The sequence below is a fragment of the Arachis ipaensis genome, chromosome B9, assembly GCF_059453495.1.
Source record: "Arachis ipaensis isolate K30076 ecotype BB chromosome B9, ASM5945349v1, whole genome shotgun sequence".
Taxonomy (NCBI): domain Eukaryota; kingdom Viridiplantae; phylum Streptophyta; class Magnoliopsida; order Fabales; family Fabaceae; genus Arachis; species Arachis ipaensis.
Genome location: NC_142444.1, coordinates 153,769,322 through 153,785,785, shown reverse-complemented (window position 1 = coordinate 153,785,785; position 16,464 = coordinate 153,769,322). Strand labels below are relative to the sequence as shown.

General features: G+C 36.8%; 3 protein-coding genes across 3 annotated transcripts; all 3 read left to right on the top strand.

Moving 5' to 3' along the window:
- The first annotated feature begins 3,943 nt into the window (after positions 1 to 3,943).
- LOC107616258 (uncharacterized) lies at positions 3,944 to 4,822 on the top strand. Its single transcript, XM_016318238.1, has one exon. The coding sequence runs from the start codon at positions 3,944 to 3,946 to the stop codon at positions 4,820 to 4,822; it is 879 nt and encodes a 292-aa protein (XP_016173724.1).
- Positions 4,823 to 4,868: 46 nt separating this feature from the next.
- Positions 4,869 to 5,576, top strand: LOC148546850 (uncharacterized). Its single transcript, XM_088499396.1, has 2 exons — positions 4,869 to 5,323; positions 5,393 to 5,576. Exons 1-2 carry the CDS (start codon positions 4,869 to 4,871, stop codon positions 5,574 to 5,576), a joined length of 639 nt encoding a protein of 212 aa, XP_088355522.1.
- A 9-nt stretch (positions 5,577 to 5,585) lies between these two features.
- LOC148546849 (uncharacterized) lies at positions 5,586 to 6,374 on the top strand. Its single transcript, XM_088499395.1, has one exon. It carries the CDS (start codon positions 5,586 to 5,588, stop codon positions 6,372 to 6,374), a length of 789 nt encoding a protein of 262 aa, XP_088355521.1.
- Positions 6,375 to 16,464: the final 10,090 nt, after the last annotated feature.

Sequence of the window (16,464 nt, the reverse complement as noted above, 5' to 3'; positions counted from 1 at the left end):
AAAGTTATTACAATCGTTAATAAGAAAATTATAACTCCGAGAGCCTCCTCCCCTTCACCCTCACCACCCGCCTCATCCTCTTCCCCTTCATTCTCACCCTCCCCATGATGATAGATCCCTAGTTGTTGTTGTGGTGGTGGGTGGTTCGAAAAACTGAAGTATAGCCTTTTTTTTAAAATAACATCTGTAAGCAATCGACGATTGAGATCATGTACTATAACCGCGTCATCCTCAGCCTCGTTCAGCAGCACCAGTACCATAAGCTGCTGAGAAACCCCACGTATGTGAGAAAAGATAAAGCGCATCCACCCAAGGGTGGTGTTTGAGAAGACTTTGAAACGGAGACGCGGTTCCTTGTTCTCGGGCCGTGGAGCCTAAACGAACATATCCACACCAAAAAAATTCCTTAATTGACTCTATGATTTATTGCCATTAGAGTATATGCACAAATTTTACTTACCAAATAGCCTCAATTTCTGTTGAAAAAGTATAGATAACATATGCACGTAGCAAGACTATGCAAGGAAACCTATGATTTTATAGTGACATGATTTTATATAGTCTAATATATATAGATTGGTAGAATATATTTATTAGGATAAAGATGTTTAATAAAGATAATAAAAATTAAAATATTAACCAAAATATCTTTAATTTGTCAAGAGAAACAACGAATTCAACAAAATATTTACCTTTGATACATCACCGCATAGAAGAAATATCACCAATACTATCATCCACAAATTTTACCAATCATTAAATAATATTATAAGAGTTAGAATACATAATTATTTAAATTTAATATGTATTTTACTTTATTAATTAAATACTTTGTAGGTACTCCTAAAGTACTCTAGTATATATAGATCGGTAGAATATGTTTATTAGAATAAAAATGTCTAATGCTCTTGTATAGAATATTATTTAACTCTCTCTAAATTACAAAGAAAATTATCCCTTATGACATATCTTATTATTAACTGAAGTAAAATTAATTGATTTATCACGACTAACTTTAACTTTAACCTAACCGAGAAGTATAGCCTTTTCTTCAAAATAACATCTGTAAGCGATTGACGATTGAGATCATGTACTATAAACGCGTCACCCTCAACCTCGTTTAGCAGCACCGGTACCATAAGCTGCTGAGGAACTCCACGTATGTGAGAAACGATAAAGCGCATCCACCCAACGGTGGTGTTTGAGAAGACCTTGAAACGGAGACGCGGTTCCTCGTTCTCGGACCGTGGAGCCTAAACGAACATATCCACACCAAAAAAATTCTCTAATTGACTCTATGATTTATTGCCATCAGAGTATATGCACAAATTTTACTTACCAAATAGCCTCAATTCCTGTTGGAAAATTATAGATAACATCTTCTGATGCACGTAACAAGACTATGCAAGGAAACCTGTGGTTTTATAGTGACCTGATTTTATGTAGTCTAATATATATAGATTGGTAGAATATATTTATTAGGATAAAGATGTTTAATAAAGATAATAAAAATTAAAATATTAACCAAAATATCTTTAATTTTTCAAGAGAAACAACAAATTCAACAAAATATTTACCTTTGATACATCACTGCGTAGAAGAAATATCACCGATACTATCATCTACAAATTTTATCAATCATTAAATAATATTATAGGAGTTAGAATACATAATTATTTAAATTTGATATGTATTTTATTTTATTAATTAAATACTTTTTAGGTACTCCTAAAGTACTCTAGTATATATAGATCGGTAGAATATGTTTATTAAAATAAAAATGTCTAATGCTCTTGTATAAAATATTATTTAACTCTCTCTAAACTACAAAGAAAATTATCCCTTATGACATGTCTTATTATTAACTGAAGTAAAATTAATTGATTTATCATGACTAACTTTAACTTTAATCTAACCGAGAAGTATAGTCTTTTCTTCAAAATAGCATCTGTAAGCAATCGACGATTGAGATCATGTACTATAAACGCATCATCTTCAACCTGGTTCAGCAGCACCGGTACCATAAGCTGCTGAGGAACCCCACGTATGTGAGAAACGATAAAGCGCATCCACCCAAGGGTGGTGTTTGAGAAGACCTTGAAACGGAGACGCGGTTCCTCGTTCTCGGTCCGTGGAGCCTAAACGAACATATCCACACCAAAAAAATTCCCTAATTGACTCTATGATTTATTGCCATCAGAGTATATGCACAAATTTTACTTACCAAATAGCTTCAATTCCTGTTGGAAAATTATAGATAACATCTTCTGATGCACGTAGCAAGACTATGCAAGGAAACCTATGGTTTTATAGTGACCTAATTTTATGTAGTCTAATATATATAGATTGGTAGAATATATTTATTAGGATAAAGATGTTTAATAAAGATAATAAAAATTAAAATATTAACCAAAATATCTTTAATTTTTCAAGAGAAACAACGAATTCAACAAAATATTTACCTTTGATACATCACCGCGTAAAAAAAATATCACTAATACTATCATCTACAAATTTTATCAATCATTAAATAATATTATAAGAGTTAGAATATATAATTATTTAAATTTGATATGTATTTTACTTTATTAATTAAATATTTTGTAGGTACTCTTAAAGTACTCTAATATATATAGATCGGTAGAATATGTTTATTAGAATAAAAATGTCTAATGCTCTTTTATATATATATGAATATTATTTTAATTCTCTCCAAATTACAAAAAAATTATCCCTTATGACATGTCTTATTATTAACTGAAGTAAAATTAATTGATTTATCATGACTAACTTTAACTTTAATCTAACCGAGAAGTATAACCTTTTCTTCAAAATAGCATTTGTAAGCAATGGACGATTGAGATCATGTACTATAACCGCGTCATCTTCAGCCCTCGTTCAACAGCATCGATACCATAAGCTGCTGAGGAACCCCCACGTATGTGAGAAATGATAAAGTGCATCCACCCAACGGTGGTGTTTGAGAAGACTTTGAAACGGAGACGCGGTTCCTCGTTCTCGGGCCGTGGAGCCTAAATAGAACATATCCACACCAAAAAAATTCCTTAATTGACTCTATGATTTATTGCCATCAGAGTATATGCACAAATTTTACTTACCAAATAGCCTCAATTTCTGTTGGAAAAGTATAGATAACATCTTCTGATGCACGTAGTAAGACTATGCAAGGAAACCTATGGTTTTATAGTGACCTGATTTTATGTAGTCTAATATATATAGATTGGTAGAATATATTTATTAGGATAAAGATGTTTAATAAAGATAATAAAAATTAAAATATTAGCCAAAATATTTTTAATTTTTCAAGAGAAACAACGAATTCAACAAAATATTTACCTTTGATACATCACGGCGTAGAAGAAATATCACCAATACTATCATCCACAAATTTTAGGGCAATTTACTTATTTAAATAAAATGGCAGAATCATTTACCTAAATGTGAAAAATGGATTGTTGTTACGTGCATGTGCAAAAATCATATTCTATGTAATCCGTGGCAGCCCACGGTTTCCGAAACGTGCATAAATCGTGGCATGTCCCAGCGGTTTAGGGGGAAACATTATTGAGTGTAAACCTTGGGAGGTCCCAGCGGTTTACGAAGGAGGCGTGGCAGGCATAAACCGTGGTAAGTCACCATGGTTTACGAGGAAAATGAACTGGTCATAAACCCTTGTGGGTTACAACGGTTTATGTAGGGTAAATAATGGCCAGAAAACCTTGTAGGTTCCCACGGTTTACAATGACGGGAACTCTATATATATGTGGGTGATTCAAGCTCCATAAGAGATCATTCTCACAATGGCTAGTGAGGAAGAGAGTTTTCTTGCCTTAGTTCATTGCTCTGGGAAAATAAAAAAAGCAAAAGCCATGGTGTGAAGTTTACCGACAGAGAACCACTGAGTATTTTTATCCGTTCGTCGATGAGTTTGTCAGATTTGAAGAACAGCATCTTGGAGAAGTTTGGTGTGTTGGGTAGCAAGTGGGTGAAGAAACTATTCTACAAGATTCTCATGGCGGTTGTCTCGACCGGTGTTCAGTATGAAACCTTTGCGGTTAAGGCTAATGAAGATATTAGGGTTTTGTTCTACTGTGTAAGGAGTTTTCCGGAGATCAGAATCCATGAGTTGTTCGCGAAGTTGGAGGTTGGTGTTGATAGTTCTGGGGCATCCGCTCCAGTTCCTAGCCCAACTGCCGCGGGTGGTGCATCTAGTTCGATGCCTGCAGTCAGACCATATCTTCCGCCAGTTCAATCACCTTCGTTTGCGGCTGATTTAGACCGAACGGTGGTTGTTTGTTCTGTACCTTTGGAGAATGCAGCAGTCATTGAGCCTCCCGACGTTCTGGGCACCGGTGGTGGCCTGTTACCTTATATCAAAGACTTTGGTGGACCTGATCAAGTAGAGAATGCAATGCGTGACGATGAGTCTGACCAGGAGCCTGTTGATATCGTAGGTGACAGCGACGATGACACAGGTGGCGATCCACATGCGCAGCATCGGCCTTCAAGTTCTGGTTCTCATCAGAACCCTCCACACTTCTCCACACTAAACTTGGATGCTCTTGGTCAACAGGAAGACGGTGGTAATACAGTGGGGGGATCTTCTACAGAATTTCAGATTGGGCAATCATTCCAGAGTAAAGATGAAGCTGTGCTGAGTGTCAAGGACTATAGCATCCGGCGAGGTGTTGAGTACAGAGTCATCGAATCAGATCATTTGAAGTATCATGGAAAATGCAAGGAATTCGGCAAGGGTTATAGTTGGTTGATTCGTGATCACCGTAACTTCTATTTCAAGTGATCACCGTCAGCTGGATTACCATGTTATCTGTGCGAGGATTCTTCCTATGGTTAGGGCAGATGCTGCGGTTACGGTAAAGGTACTTCAACAAGCGACAGAAGCCGATTACGGTTTCAGGCCTAGTTACAGGAAGGTTTGGATGGCTAAGCAGAAGGCAGTGGCACAAATATATGGAGATTGGGAAGAGTCTTACGCGGAGTTGCCACGTTGGATGCTAGGGGTCCAGGCGACAATGCCGGGAACAATCACGGTGCTGAAGACGTCTCCTGTTTGGATTGGTGGTGGGGTTGATGAGTCGACGATGTACTTTTACCGGCTTTTCTGGACATTTCCACCCTGTATCGAGGCATTCCGGCATTGCAAGCCCCTCGTCAGTATTGATGGTACCCACTTGTATGGGAAGTATGGAGGGATGCTGCTGTTGGCGATAGCTCAGGACGGGAACTCGAACATCCTCCCGATAGCATTTGCCCTTGTGGAGGGCGAAAATGCAGAGTCGTGGTCATTCTTCTTGTCCAATCTCTGAGAGCATGTGACTCCTCAGGAAGGTATCCTTGTTATCTCTAACAGGCATAATGGGATCAAGGCAGCGCTTGAGGCACCTGAGACTGGGTGGCTACCTCCTCGGGCTTTCCGGGCCTACTGTATTAGGCATGTGGCAGCGAATTTCGCCCTAACGTTCAAAGGTAAGGACTCAAGGAGGATGTTGGTGAATGCTGCCTACGCAAAGACTGAGGCTGAGTTTTACTACTGATTTGACATCATGCGGACTGAGAATCCAGCAATGTGTGACTGGGCCAACCGGATGGAGTATGACAAATGGACCCAACATGAGGATGCTGGTCGATGGTTCGGGAACATGACCACAAACATCAGTGAATGTATGAACTCCGTGCTAAAGGGAACTCGCAACCTGCCGGTCACATCGTTGGTTAAGTCAACTTACGGGAGGCTTGCTCAGGTATTTGTGGTACGGGGACAGACAGCAGAGGCACAACTCGGATCTGGGCATGAATTCTGTCAGGCATTGGTCAAGGCTATTGATCGGAACCTAAGAGACTCTAGGTGCTTCACTGTGACATTATACGACAGGCATCAGTCCGAGTACACCGTCGCGGAGACAACACCAACCGGGAGCTTCTCGCTGGGTAGCTATAGAGTTTCCCTTAAAGATCACCGATGCGACTGTGGCCACTTTCAGGCGCTGCATTATCCTTGTTGCCACGCCATTGCGTGTTGCGCCTACTCCCGGCTTAACTGGGCGTCATATGTTCACGAGGTGTATCGTATGAGTGAGGTGTTCAACGTTTACAAGCAGGGGTTTCTCCCACCTATCCCTGAAGGACTATGGCCTCCATATGCTGGGCCTACCATCATTCCTGACCCTAATATGCGGCGTGCAAAGGAAGGTCGTCCAAAGGCAACCAGGATCCGTGGAAGTATGGATCAGTCTCAGGAGAACCAGCCGAAGCGTTGTGGGCTATGCCGTCAGCCTGGGCATACGCGGAGGAACTGTCACCAGCGGAGACAGAGTGGTGGAGGGGATGCGTAGATCTCATGTCGTCTAAAATGCCGTCTATGCTATTTCAGTTGTTTCAGGGTCTAGATAATCTTAGTAATGTATGGTTGGTTAAGTCTGTGACTGTCAACATGTTTCTTTAATGGCATGCTCCTCAGGCAGCTGTGGCCTATAATGGGTATCATCATCATCCCTAAGCATGTCTGCTATGTCCCTGTAGAACTCGGACTCAGTAACAGGATCATCAATGTCCATCCCGACAGCCGCGGTAGTAAACTCAGCAAAAGCATCTGGGGTCACGTTCCCAAACAGCTGAGAGCTAGTACCCACGTCGAACGTCGGCTGATCCATAGCTGATGCTGATCCAACAACCTCCTCACCGGGCACGTGATGAGTGCCGTCACCCTGCTCGGATGGTCCTCTGTCACGCGCACCTCGACAATTAGGCCGCGCAGGTGGCCGTCTGCCTCTACGTCGAGGAACACGGTAGTCCACTGCATCCCCAAGCTCAGCTCCAGGAACGTCCTCCTCCAAATGGTCGGCAAACTCCCTCCACTCGCGATCGGTGGTCCGGGTCCTATACGGCGACGCCGATCGACTCGTCTGTTATCTGGTCTGTCATAAACGTGCACTCTAGGAGGTGCCTGGGACGACCCTCTGTGACGCGCCTCCTCAGTCAACACAATCGGCCTCGGATCCTGAAATGCTACATCTGGGGATAGGAACCTGTGCGCCACATGGCACCACCACTCCAGGTACTCTGCTGATGGACCGGGGTCGAGGACTCGATCGACCCATATGACTGGCTGAAGCCTGTTCTCCCAAAACTGATGCCACTCCTGATAATACGTGGGAAACCACCGGTCCCCACCCCTACCATCCTTCGCATGTAGCCAATCTATGTTCAGAGCTGGTTGTGGGAGATGCTGAACACCGCCGAACTGGGGTAAAACCCTATCGACCTGGTGCCACTCGATCGTAGCAAAATATATCAGGCTAGTGACGGCCGTCCATAGCCTTCGGTGCTCGTCAGCTAGTATCTCCGGATGAATAACAGTAGCAACATCAACAGAAGAATAAAGCTCCCACACAAACTGTATCGAAACAGTAAGAGAATCATGAGACAATGACATTTAAGAAAAACTAGTTCAAGTATCAGCAATAAATAAATGACTCACATCGTGGACACGCAGTCGATCCAGTGCAAGGCGTGCGGAAACTAATCTCTGTGCCCCTGCATCGTTCCTCGGCACAAACTCAGCCCACCTACAATTTTAATTGAAATGATGTCAAAACAAACCATAACACATGCTCTTTTTACAATTTATGAACGGAAAACCCTAAACCCTACCTGGAAGCAAGAGGGAACCCGAACCGGTCAAAACCAGTGGGCCTCAGAGTGGAAAACCTCCAGAAAATCCAAGACTGTAGTAGCTGTAGCGGCCCAGCCAAGTTAACGACATTCCTGTTTGTACCACGACAAAGACACCTATACAACCAGGCCAGTGCAGCCGAGCCCCAGCTATATCTGCCCAAGTCGTCCAATGATGCCAAATAAGGCAACCAGCGAAGGTGGACCCGGTTTGCGTTCTTGTCCGCAAACAGTTGAGACGACAACAGCATCAGGATATAAGCACGTGCGTATACACGCACGGTCTCATCAGTAGCATCTGTAGGGAGAACCCGGAACCTCTCGTGGAACCATGTGTAGCACACTGTCATCTGCTTGACTTTACTCTGTGGAGGTAACTCCCCGAACAACTCCCGGAACCACAGCCATGCTGGTCTACCGTGTTCCATCAGATTCTCAAACTCAGTCAGGCACCCACTAACGGGCGCACCATCAATCGGCAAACCCAGCTGATACACGACATCCTGCAAAGTAATGGTGCACTCACCAAACGGCATGTGGAACATGTGGGTCTCCGGACGCCACCGCTTAATAAATGCGCTAAGGAGAGACTCATCAACCCAGAACCACTGACTATTTAGCCTAGCCAGATGATACAAGCCCGCAGTCTCCAGATACGGTATAATCCGGTCATGTAAGGGCATATTCTGCTGCCTCTTAACGGCGCTAATAACCCTACTAGGCTGCAAAACGTGGGTAACAAAATCCCTTAACATACAACCATTACAAACAACATCAAACATAATTTTCGTAAAAATTATTAGAATCGTCACATTAAATTCATTGATTCTCTTATTGTGTAATAAACAATGAAGCTACGAATACTATGCACTCATGATAACAATATAAATAAAGGAAAAAAATATTTTTCAATAAAATATTAACATTTATAATAAAATATTTCACAAAATACTATTAACCAGACTAACAAAATAAATAAGCATAATAAAATATTTTTACTAACAATACCGATAATAACAGTAACATTTACGTAGACAATATTAATAAACGCCTCACATTTTGATTTACAGTAACCATAATAATATCAATATTTATGTAAATAACATTAATCAGAATAACAATACAAATAAACATCATAAAATATTTTTACTAACAATATTCCTAATAATATCAATTGTTATATTAGTATGAATTTTAATAACAATAATAATAACATTAATAGTAACTAACCTCTTCGTCGATATATCCTGCCATGTGAGCAACGCCATTTAGTCGGTACAAGCGATCCTCACCCTCCATTAGCTCCTCCACCCACTCCTCCTTCAAACTTCCAAAGTTTTCCCAAATCCTCTCAACACAAGAAGACCTTCCTTTTTTTTGTGCTGATGCAAATGATCCGTCCCAACCTTCAGCGGATTACTTATATAGCTCCACACACATAAACCGTGGGAGGTTACAGGGTTTTATTTTTATTGCGCTGTCCACATAAACCGCGGTGGGTTACCGGGTTTTATGTGTAATCCATGTTCTTCATAAACCGTGGTGACTTACCACGGTTTATGCCTGCCACGCCTCCTTCGTAAACCGCTGGGACCTCCCACATTTTACACTCAATAATGTTTCCCCCTAAACCGCTGGGACCTGCCACGGTTTATGCACGTTTCGGAAACCATGGTGGGTTGCCACGGATTACATAGAATAGGGTTTTTACACATGCACGTAACAACAATCCGTTTTGCACATTTAGATAAAGGATTCTGCCATTTTATTTAAATAAGTAAAATGCCCCAAATTTTACTAATCATTAAATAATATTATAAGAGTTAGAATACATAATTATTTAAATTTGATATGTATTTTACTTTATTAATTAAATACTTTGTAGGTACTCCTTAAGTACTCTAGTATATATAGATCGGTAGAATACATTTATTAGAATAAAAATGTCTAATATTCTTATATATATATATATATATATATATATATATATATATATATATATATATGTGAATAATATCCAACTCTCTCTAAATTACAAAGGAAGTTATCCCCTGTAACATATCTTATTATTAACTGAAGTAAAATTAATTGATTTATTATGACTAATTTTAACTTTAATCTAACCGAAATTTTGTTAATGTAATTAATAATGGTGTAACTTTTTTTTGCAAATTATAAAAATTATTAAAATTATTTAATTTTATAATTTTTTATTTTTTTAAATTATACATTTATTAATCAATTTTAATTGAAAAATAAATAAAAAATCTCAAAAGACAAAGAATAAATAAAAAAATCAAGAGACACAAAAAAATTATAATTTTTAAAATTTTCTCTCTCTTGCTTTCTTAAATTTATAAAAAATAAAATATAAAATAAAATTTCTCTAATCATTTTTATACTACAACAACAATAACAAAGCCTTGTCCCATTAGGTGGGGTCGACTACATGAATCAAACGACGTTATGTATCATGTCTATAGAGAGACCATTTACATGTAGGTCTTGTTTGACCACCTTGTGGATGGTCTTCTTAGGTCTTCCTCTACCTTTCACCCATTATCCATCTTCCATCTCATCCACCCTCCTGATTGAGTGTTCTGTCGATCTTATTCTCACATGTCCAAACCACCCGAGATGCGATTCTACCATCTTTTCCTGAATGAGTGCTACTCCAACTCTCTCCTTATATATTCGTTCATTATTTTATTCAATCGCGTATGACCACTCATTCATCTCAACATCTTCATCTTTGCCACACTCAGCTTACGTTCGTGCTCCTCTTTGGCCGTTTAACACTCCGTACCATAAAGCATTGTCGGTCTTATAGCAGTGCGATATAATTTACCTTTAAGTTTTAAAGGCACTTTTTTGTCACATATAAAACCAGATGCACTCTGCCATTTTGACCAACTTGCTTGGATCCTCTGATTTACATCTTGTTCAATCTCTCTATTATCCTGTATGATGCACCCAGGATACTTAAAACTTTTAACTTTTCGTAGGATGTTTTCTCCAATATTCACCTCTATATTAGGATTTTTCCTTTTCAGATCGAACTTACATTCCATATATTCTGCCTTGCTACAGCTTATGCGCAGACCATACACTTCTAGAGCTTCTCTCCATAAGTCCAACTTCTTATTTAGGTATTCCTTTGACTCTCCCATAAGGACGATATCATTGGCAAAAAGCATGCACCATGGCACAGGCTCTTGGATGTGCTCTATGAGTACTTCAAAGACTAATGTGAAAAGGTATGGACTTAAGGACGATCCCTGGTGTAATCCTATACCAATAGGAAATTTCTCTGTCATACCACCTTGAGTCTTCACACTAGTTGTGACCCCATCATACATATCTTTAATTGCACAAATATATGCGATCTTTACTCTCTACTTTTCTAAAACCTTCCATAAGACATCCCTTAGCATCCTATCGTACGCTTTTTCCAAATCAATAAACACCATATATAGATCCCTTTTATTACTACGATACCTCTCCATCATCCATCTTAACAGGTATATCGCTTCGGTGGTGGATCTGCTTGGCATAAATCCAAATTGGTTCTCTGTTATTTGTGTCTCTTTTCTCAACCTTCGTTCTATCACCCGTTCCCATAACTTCATGGTATGGCTCATGAACTTAATCCCTTTATAGTTTCTGCAACTTTGTATATCCCCTTATTCTTGTAGATAGGTACCAAGATACTCTTTCTCCACTCATCAGACATCTTCTTTGACCTTAAAATCTCATTAAAAATCTTGGTTAACCAGTTGATACTTTTTCCTCCAAGGCCCTTCCAAACCTCAATTGGGATATTATTAAGTCCTACTACCCTGCTATTTTTCATCTGCTTTAAAGCCTCTTTTACCTCGAAGTCTCGAATCCTTCGATAGTAGTCAAAATTTTGATCTTCTTCCCTTGTGCATAACCAACAAAGGTTCGGAAGAGTCTTATGTCCTTCATTAAATAACTCGTAGAAGTAACTCTTCCACCTTTTATTAATGTTCTCCTCTTGAGCCAGCACCTCTTCATCCTTATCCTTTATGCACTTAACCTGATGCAAATCTCTCGTTCTTCTTTCACGAATCTTTGTGATTCTATATATACCATTTTCTCCTTCTTTCGTGCCCAAAGACTGATAGAGACCCTTATATGCTCTTATTCTTGCTTCACTTACAGCCATTTTTATCTCTTTCTTAACCGTTTTATATTTTTCCCAATTATCTGCGTTGCGACGTAAAGACCACTCATTAAAGCACTCTCTTTTATCTTTATCTTTTATTGTACACTCGCATTCCACCACTAGAACTCCTTGTCTCTTGGTCCTATTCCTTTAGATTCACCAAAAATTTCTTTTGCTGTTCTTCTAATAACTTCTGTCATCTCTCTCCACATCTCTTTCGCGCTTCCATTTCCATTTCATTTTGCTTCTTCTCCTACCCGTCTTAGGAAGCTTCTCTGTTCCTTACCTTTCATCTGCCACCACCTCGTCTTTGGGTTCTTCGTATGATGTCTTTACCTCAACTTTTGCTCAACGCGAAAATCTATGACGAGCATCGTATGTTGTGTTGTCAAACTCTCCCCTGAGATAATTTTACAATTAATGCAAAATTTTCGGTCGACTCTCATCAACAAGAAGAAGTCGATTTGAGAGCTTGTCATGCCACTCTTATAGGTTATAAGATGTTCGTCTATCTTTTTAAAACATGTACTTGCGATGAGAAGGTCAAAGGTTGAGGAAAAGTCTAAAATAGTTTTACCTTCGGTATTGATCACCCGGAAACCATGGTCTCCGTGAATACTTCCATACTCAGTCACTTCTCTTCCAACATGACCATTTAAATCTCCTCCTAAGAAAATCTTATCTCCCGAAGGTATGTCTTGGACCAAACTCTCTAGATCCTTCCAAAACCTTATCTTGTGTTGTTCGTTCGAACCCACTTGCGGTGCATAGGCACTAATCACATGAAGAGCACCTCCCTCCACCACAAGTTTGATAGAGATGATCCGATCTCCCACCCTCTTGACATCCACTACGTCCTTCTTCCACTGCTTATCCACAATAATACCAACCTCATTCCTATTCTTCACATTTCCTGTATACCAAAGTTTGAAACCGGAAGTATCTAACTCCCTAGCCCTCGTACCAACCCATTTTTTTTCTTGTAGGCACATAATGTTAATCTTCTTCCTTGTCATGGTGTCCACCACCTCCATGAATTTTCCTATTAGAGTGCCTATGTTCCATGTCGCAAATCTCAACCTTTTGTCGCTCCGACTTTTACCTTTTACTTTGTGAACTAACTTATTTACTCTCGTTCGTTTATAAAAACGCGGGAACCCTTGCTCATTTAACATTACATCCGGACACCGATGCAGTGGCTCTTGCTCATTTGACACCGTACTCGAGCCATACAGCGCGTTGCTTCTGGGCAACGACCTAGATTTAGTGTAATAATGTCTTTAATTCATGTCATGGAGATTCGACTATGTTTTTATGTTGGTTGTCGAAAACCTAACACAACCCTCCTCCTTTATCCGGACTTGGGACCGGCTATGTACCGCAAGTGTAACATAGGCGGAGTTTCTCTAATCATTTTTATAATTTGTAAAGAAGTTATGCCATAGTTAATTAATTAGGTTAACAAAATTTAGATTAGATTAAAAAAAAAGTTATACCATAGTTAAAAATCATTAGAAAAGCTTTATTTTATATTTTATTATCTTTTCAAAAAATTTAAGAAAGTAAAAGAGAAAAAATTTCAAAAATTTTAAATTTTACGTGTCTCTTGGATTTTTTTATTTATTCTTTATTTTTTGAGATTTTTTTATATTTTGTGATTGAAATTGATTAATAAATATATAATTTGAGTTTATTGGTGAATTTTTTAGAATTTTGTATCCCAATTTTATAAATTTATGTTCAGTAATTATGAAAGATTTTTCTAAGTTTCTCTCTAAAACAAATATCGCTCGATAAACAGAGAGAGAGAGGGAACACAACTAGCTAGTCATACGTTTGTTTGATTGATAAGTTTTTTAGAAAAATACTTCTATTTCCCATTATATTTGATAAATTTAAAAAATATGTGGTTAGTTTGTAATTATAAAAAGTTAAAAAATATATTTTTCAAAGATGAGTTGTAGACACCGGACAAGCACTAGAACTCCTCGGCCTTCTATTGACTTAATTATACTATTCTTACATAAAAATTAGTTATCAATATAAAATATATATTAAAATATATATATTAAAAATAAATTAAATTATACATATAATTATATATAAATATATAAATATAAATTAATTTTAATATTAAATAATATTTTTGATTGACAAGTCAGCAATGGAATTTGGTTGTGACTGCAGCATCAAGATTTACACATTCCAATTCCAAAGAACAGCTCATTAATCTTCAGAAAAACGTTCCCATCATCGAGACACACTTACTTTCACATAGCACAGTCCATAAACCACACTCCCACACCAGTATACTTATCTCGATAATAACAGATTAACAGAGTGCTTAATTCATTTTAATGTTCAATTAATATTTTTGTTTTGTTGTGTAAAACTAAAAATAGCTAATTTTTTGCAATAATTGAAAATTTAATTATTTAATAAGTCATGAATCGATATGTACTCTACTTTTTTTTTAATAATAAAAAATGTATGTAAGTTCTGAAATTTCATGTTATTTTATTTAATTACTTCTATTATGGAATTTAAAATAATAGTAGAAGTTAGAAGATAAAGAGAGCAAATAATTGTTTTTTGTATTTTTGTTAATTGAGGACTTTTTTTATTTGGACTATAATAAAATATTTGGTCATAGAAAACAGTTACCTTATTAAGCTTTTTTATAGAAAAATTCTATAGTATCTTTTAAATTTTTATCTAACTTAAATATGACTAATTTTTTATCCTAATATATTCCGACAAATTTAAACTAATTTTTTATTATTTCTCTAGCGTTATTGATTGACGAATAACATGGAGCATATAATCTAATTCATTTCCACAAACAATATAGAATTATAGATAACATTCAAAGCCATAATATGCCTTTTAACTGACATATATCATTTGTGAAGAAGACCTCATTTGCCACTAAGTCACAAACCATGAAAAAGTACAGTGTCTTTCTGGTGGTTCCTCTTCCAAGATCCAAAATTTCTTAAATAGCATAGTATTCTTATTCTCCACTTTGCTCAAATATATCTATGCATGCAGCTAACTTCAAAGAAAACAAACCACCAACGAAATGCATCATTTTTTTCATAATTTATTGTTAGCATTTAAAATAATGAAAGTTGAAAAAGAGAACACAAAAAAAAAATTATCTTTTAATATATAAAAAAATATACAATTAAAATATAGAAATTATTTTAGATATAAAAAAGAATGATATTTTGTTTAAATATAAGTGTTTGGGGTGTTTTATAGAGTCGTAAAGATGTCAAAAAAGTAGTCCAACACACAGATTATGTGTTGCTCAACATACACACAGGTAATGTGTTGACGTGTCAGCCATGTTCCTGCCACGTATGCAACACATTATCTACATGTTAAACGGATGTATGCCACGTGGCAATATGTTACCTGTCTGTAACGTCCACCCACCCATATATACAAAATAAATATCAATTTTCAAGTAAACATACTTTTAAAATCCATATTAAAATTCTTTAGCCATTAAAATATACTAACATGCAAATACCTTTTTTTTCGTTGCTCTAAATCAACAAACTCCTTTTTCCTATCCTAAAAAGTTAACTTTATTTTCAATAAAAATGTTATTTGTACACCAAAATTAAAATTAATTATAAAAATTAACCATCAATATATTTGTATATAAATATATATGATTTAATTTATTTTTAATATATATTATATTTCAACATATATTTTATATCAGTGACTAATTTTAATGATTAATTTTAGTACACACTTAACATAATTCATTTTCAATATATCAGATTCAATCCTAACCTTTTAAATAAAGTAGTAATTTTGTGACGTTTGTTTGTCTTATAAAATCATGCAAATTGTGTATTTAACACCTTTTTTTCAAGTTATTAACGCTAGGTATTATATTTTACTATTATTGTTTAATTATTAAGGGTTTGTTATTCTTATTTACTTGGAACTATATGTGTTGATCTTGAATATTGTTAGAGATTAATTCAAGGGTTTACAAGAATATTTTTTTTTTAAGTTGAAAAGGAAGGATGAGATTATTAAAGTGAGCAAAGGGTCATTTTGTCTCCCCAAAGAAGATAGGGTCAATTTTAAAATTTAATATTTCGGATACTTGTTAATTATTTATAAATATTTTCATTTTGAGAAAAAAAAAAAAAAGCAGCAGCAATGCATTTGCAATTGCATGTATGAACTATTCACCGTTTTTATGCAACAATTGACTGCTTCAAAAAGTTTTAGGGGATGTTGGTTTCATCAAAATTTTGAATGAACAAATAAACATTACATATCCCAAAATAAGTTGAGCATTGAACAAATAGACAACAAGAATACGATAAAGGATAAATAAAAAAGAAGGACAAAGGCTTGTAATAGAAATAAAAAAAAAAAACGCAAAAAGGCAAGTAGTTAGTAACGAAAATATTTATATATCTATATCTATAATTCTTATCATTTATGCCCGAAAAGGTAGATTCAAATTTATTGTGATGGTGCCTGCAGTGTAGTGTCGGTGACGATGATAATGGGTAATGTACTTGGGG

Excerpts from the sequence above, each read along its gene's own strand:
- LOC107616258 (XM_016318238.1), top strand. The coding sequence starts at position 3,944 with ATGAGTTTGTCAGATTTGAAGAACAGCATCTTGGAGAAGTTTGGTGTG.
- LOC148546850 (XM_088499396.1), top strand. The coding sequence starts at position 4,869 with ATGGTTAGGGCAGATGCTGCGGTTACGGTAAAGGTACTTCAACAAGCG. Across the intron at positions 5,324-5,392 it reads GGCGAAAATGCAGAGTCGTG|GCATAATGGGATCAAGGCAG; the intron begins GTCATTCTTCTT and ends TATCTCTAACAG.
- LOC148546849 (XM_088499395.1), top strand. The coding sequence starts at position 5,586 with ATGCGGACTGAGAATCCAGCAATGTGTGACTGGGCCAACCGGATGGAG.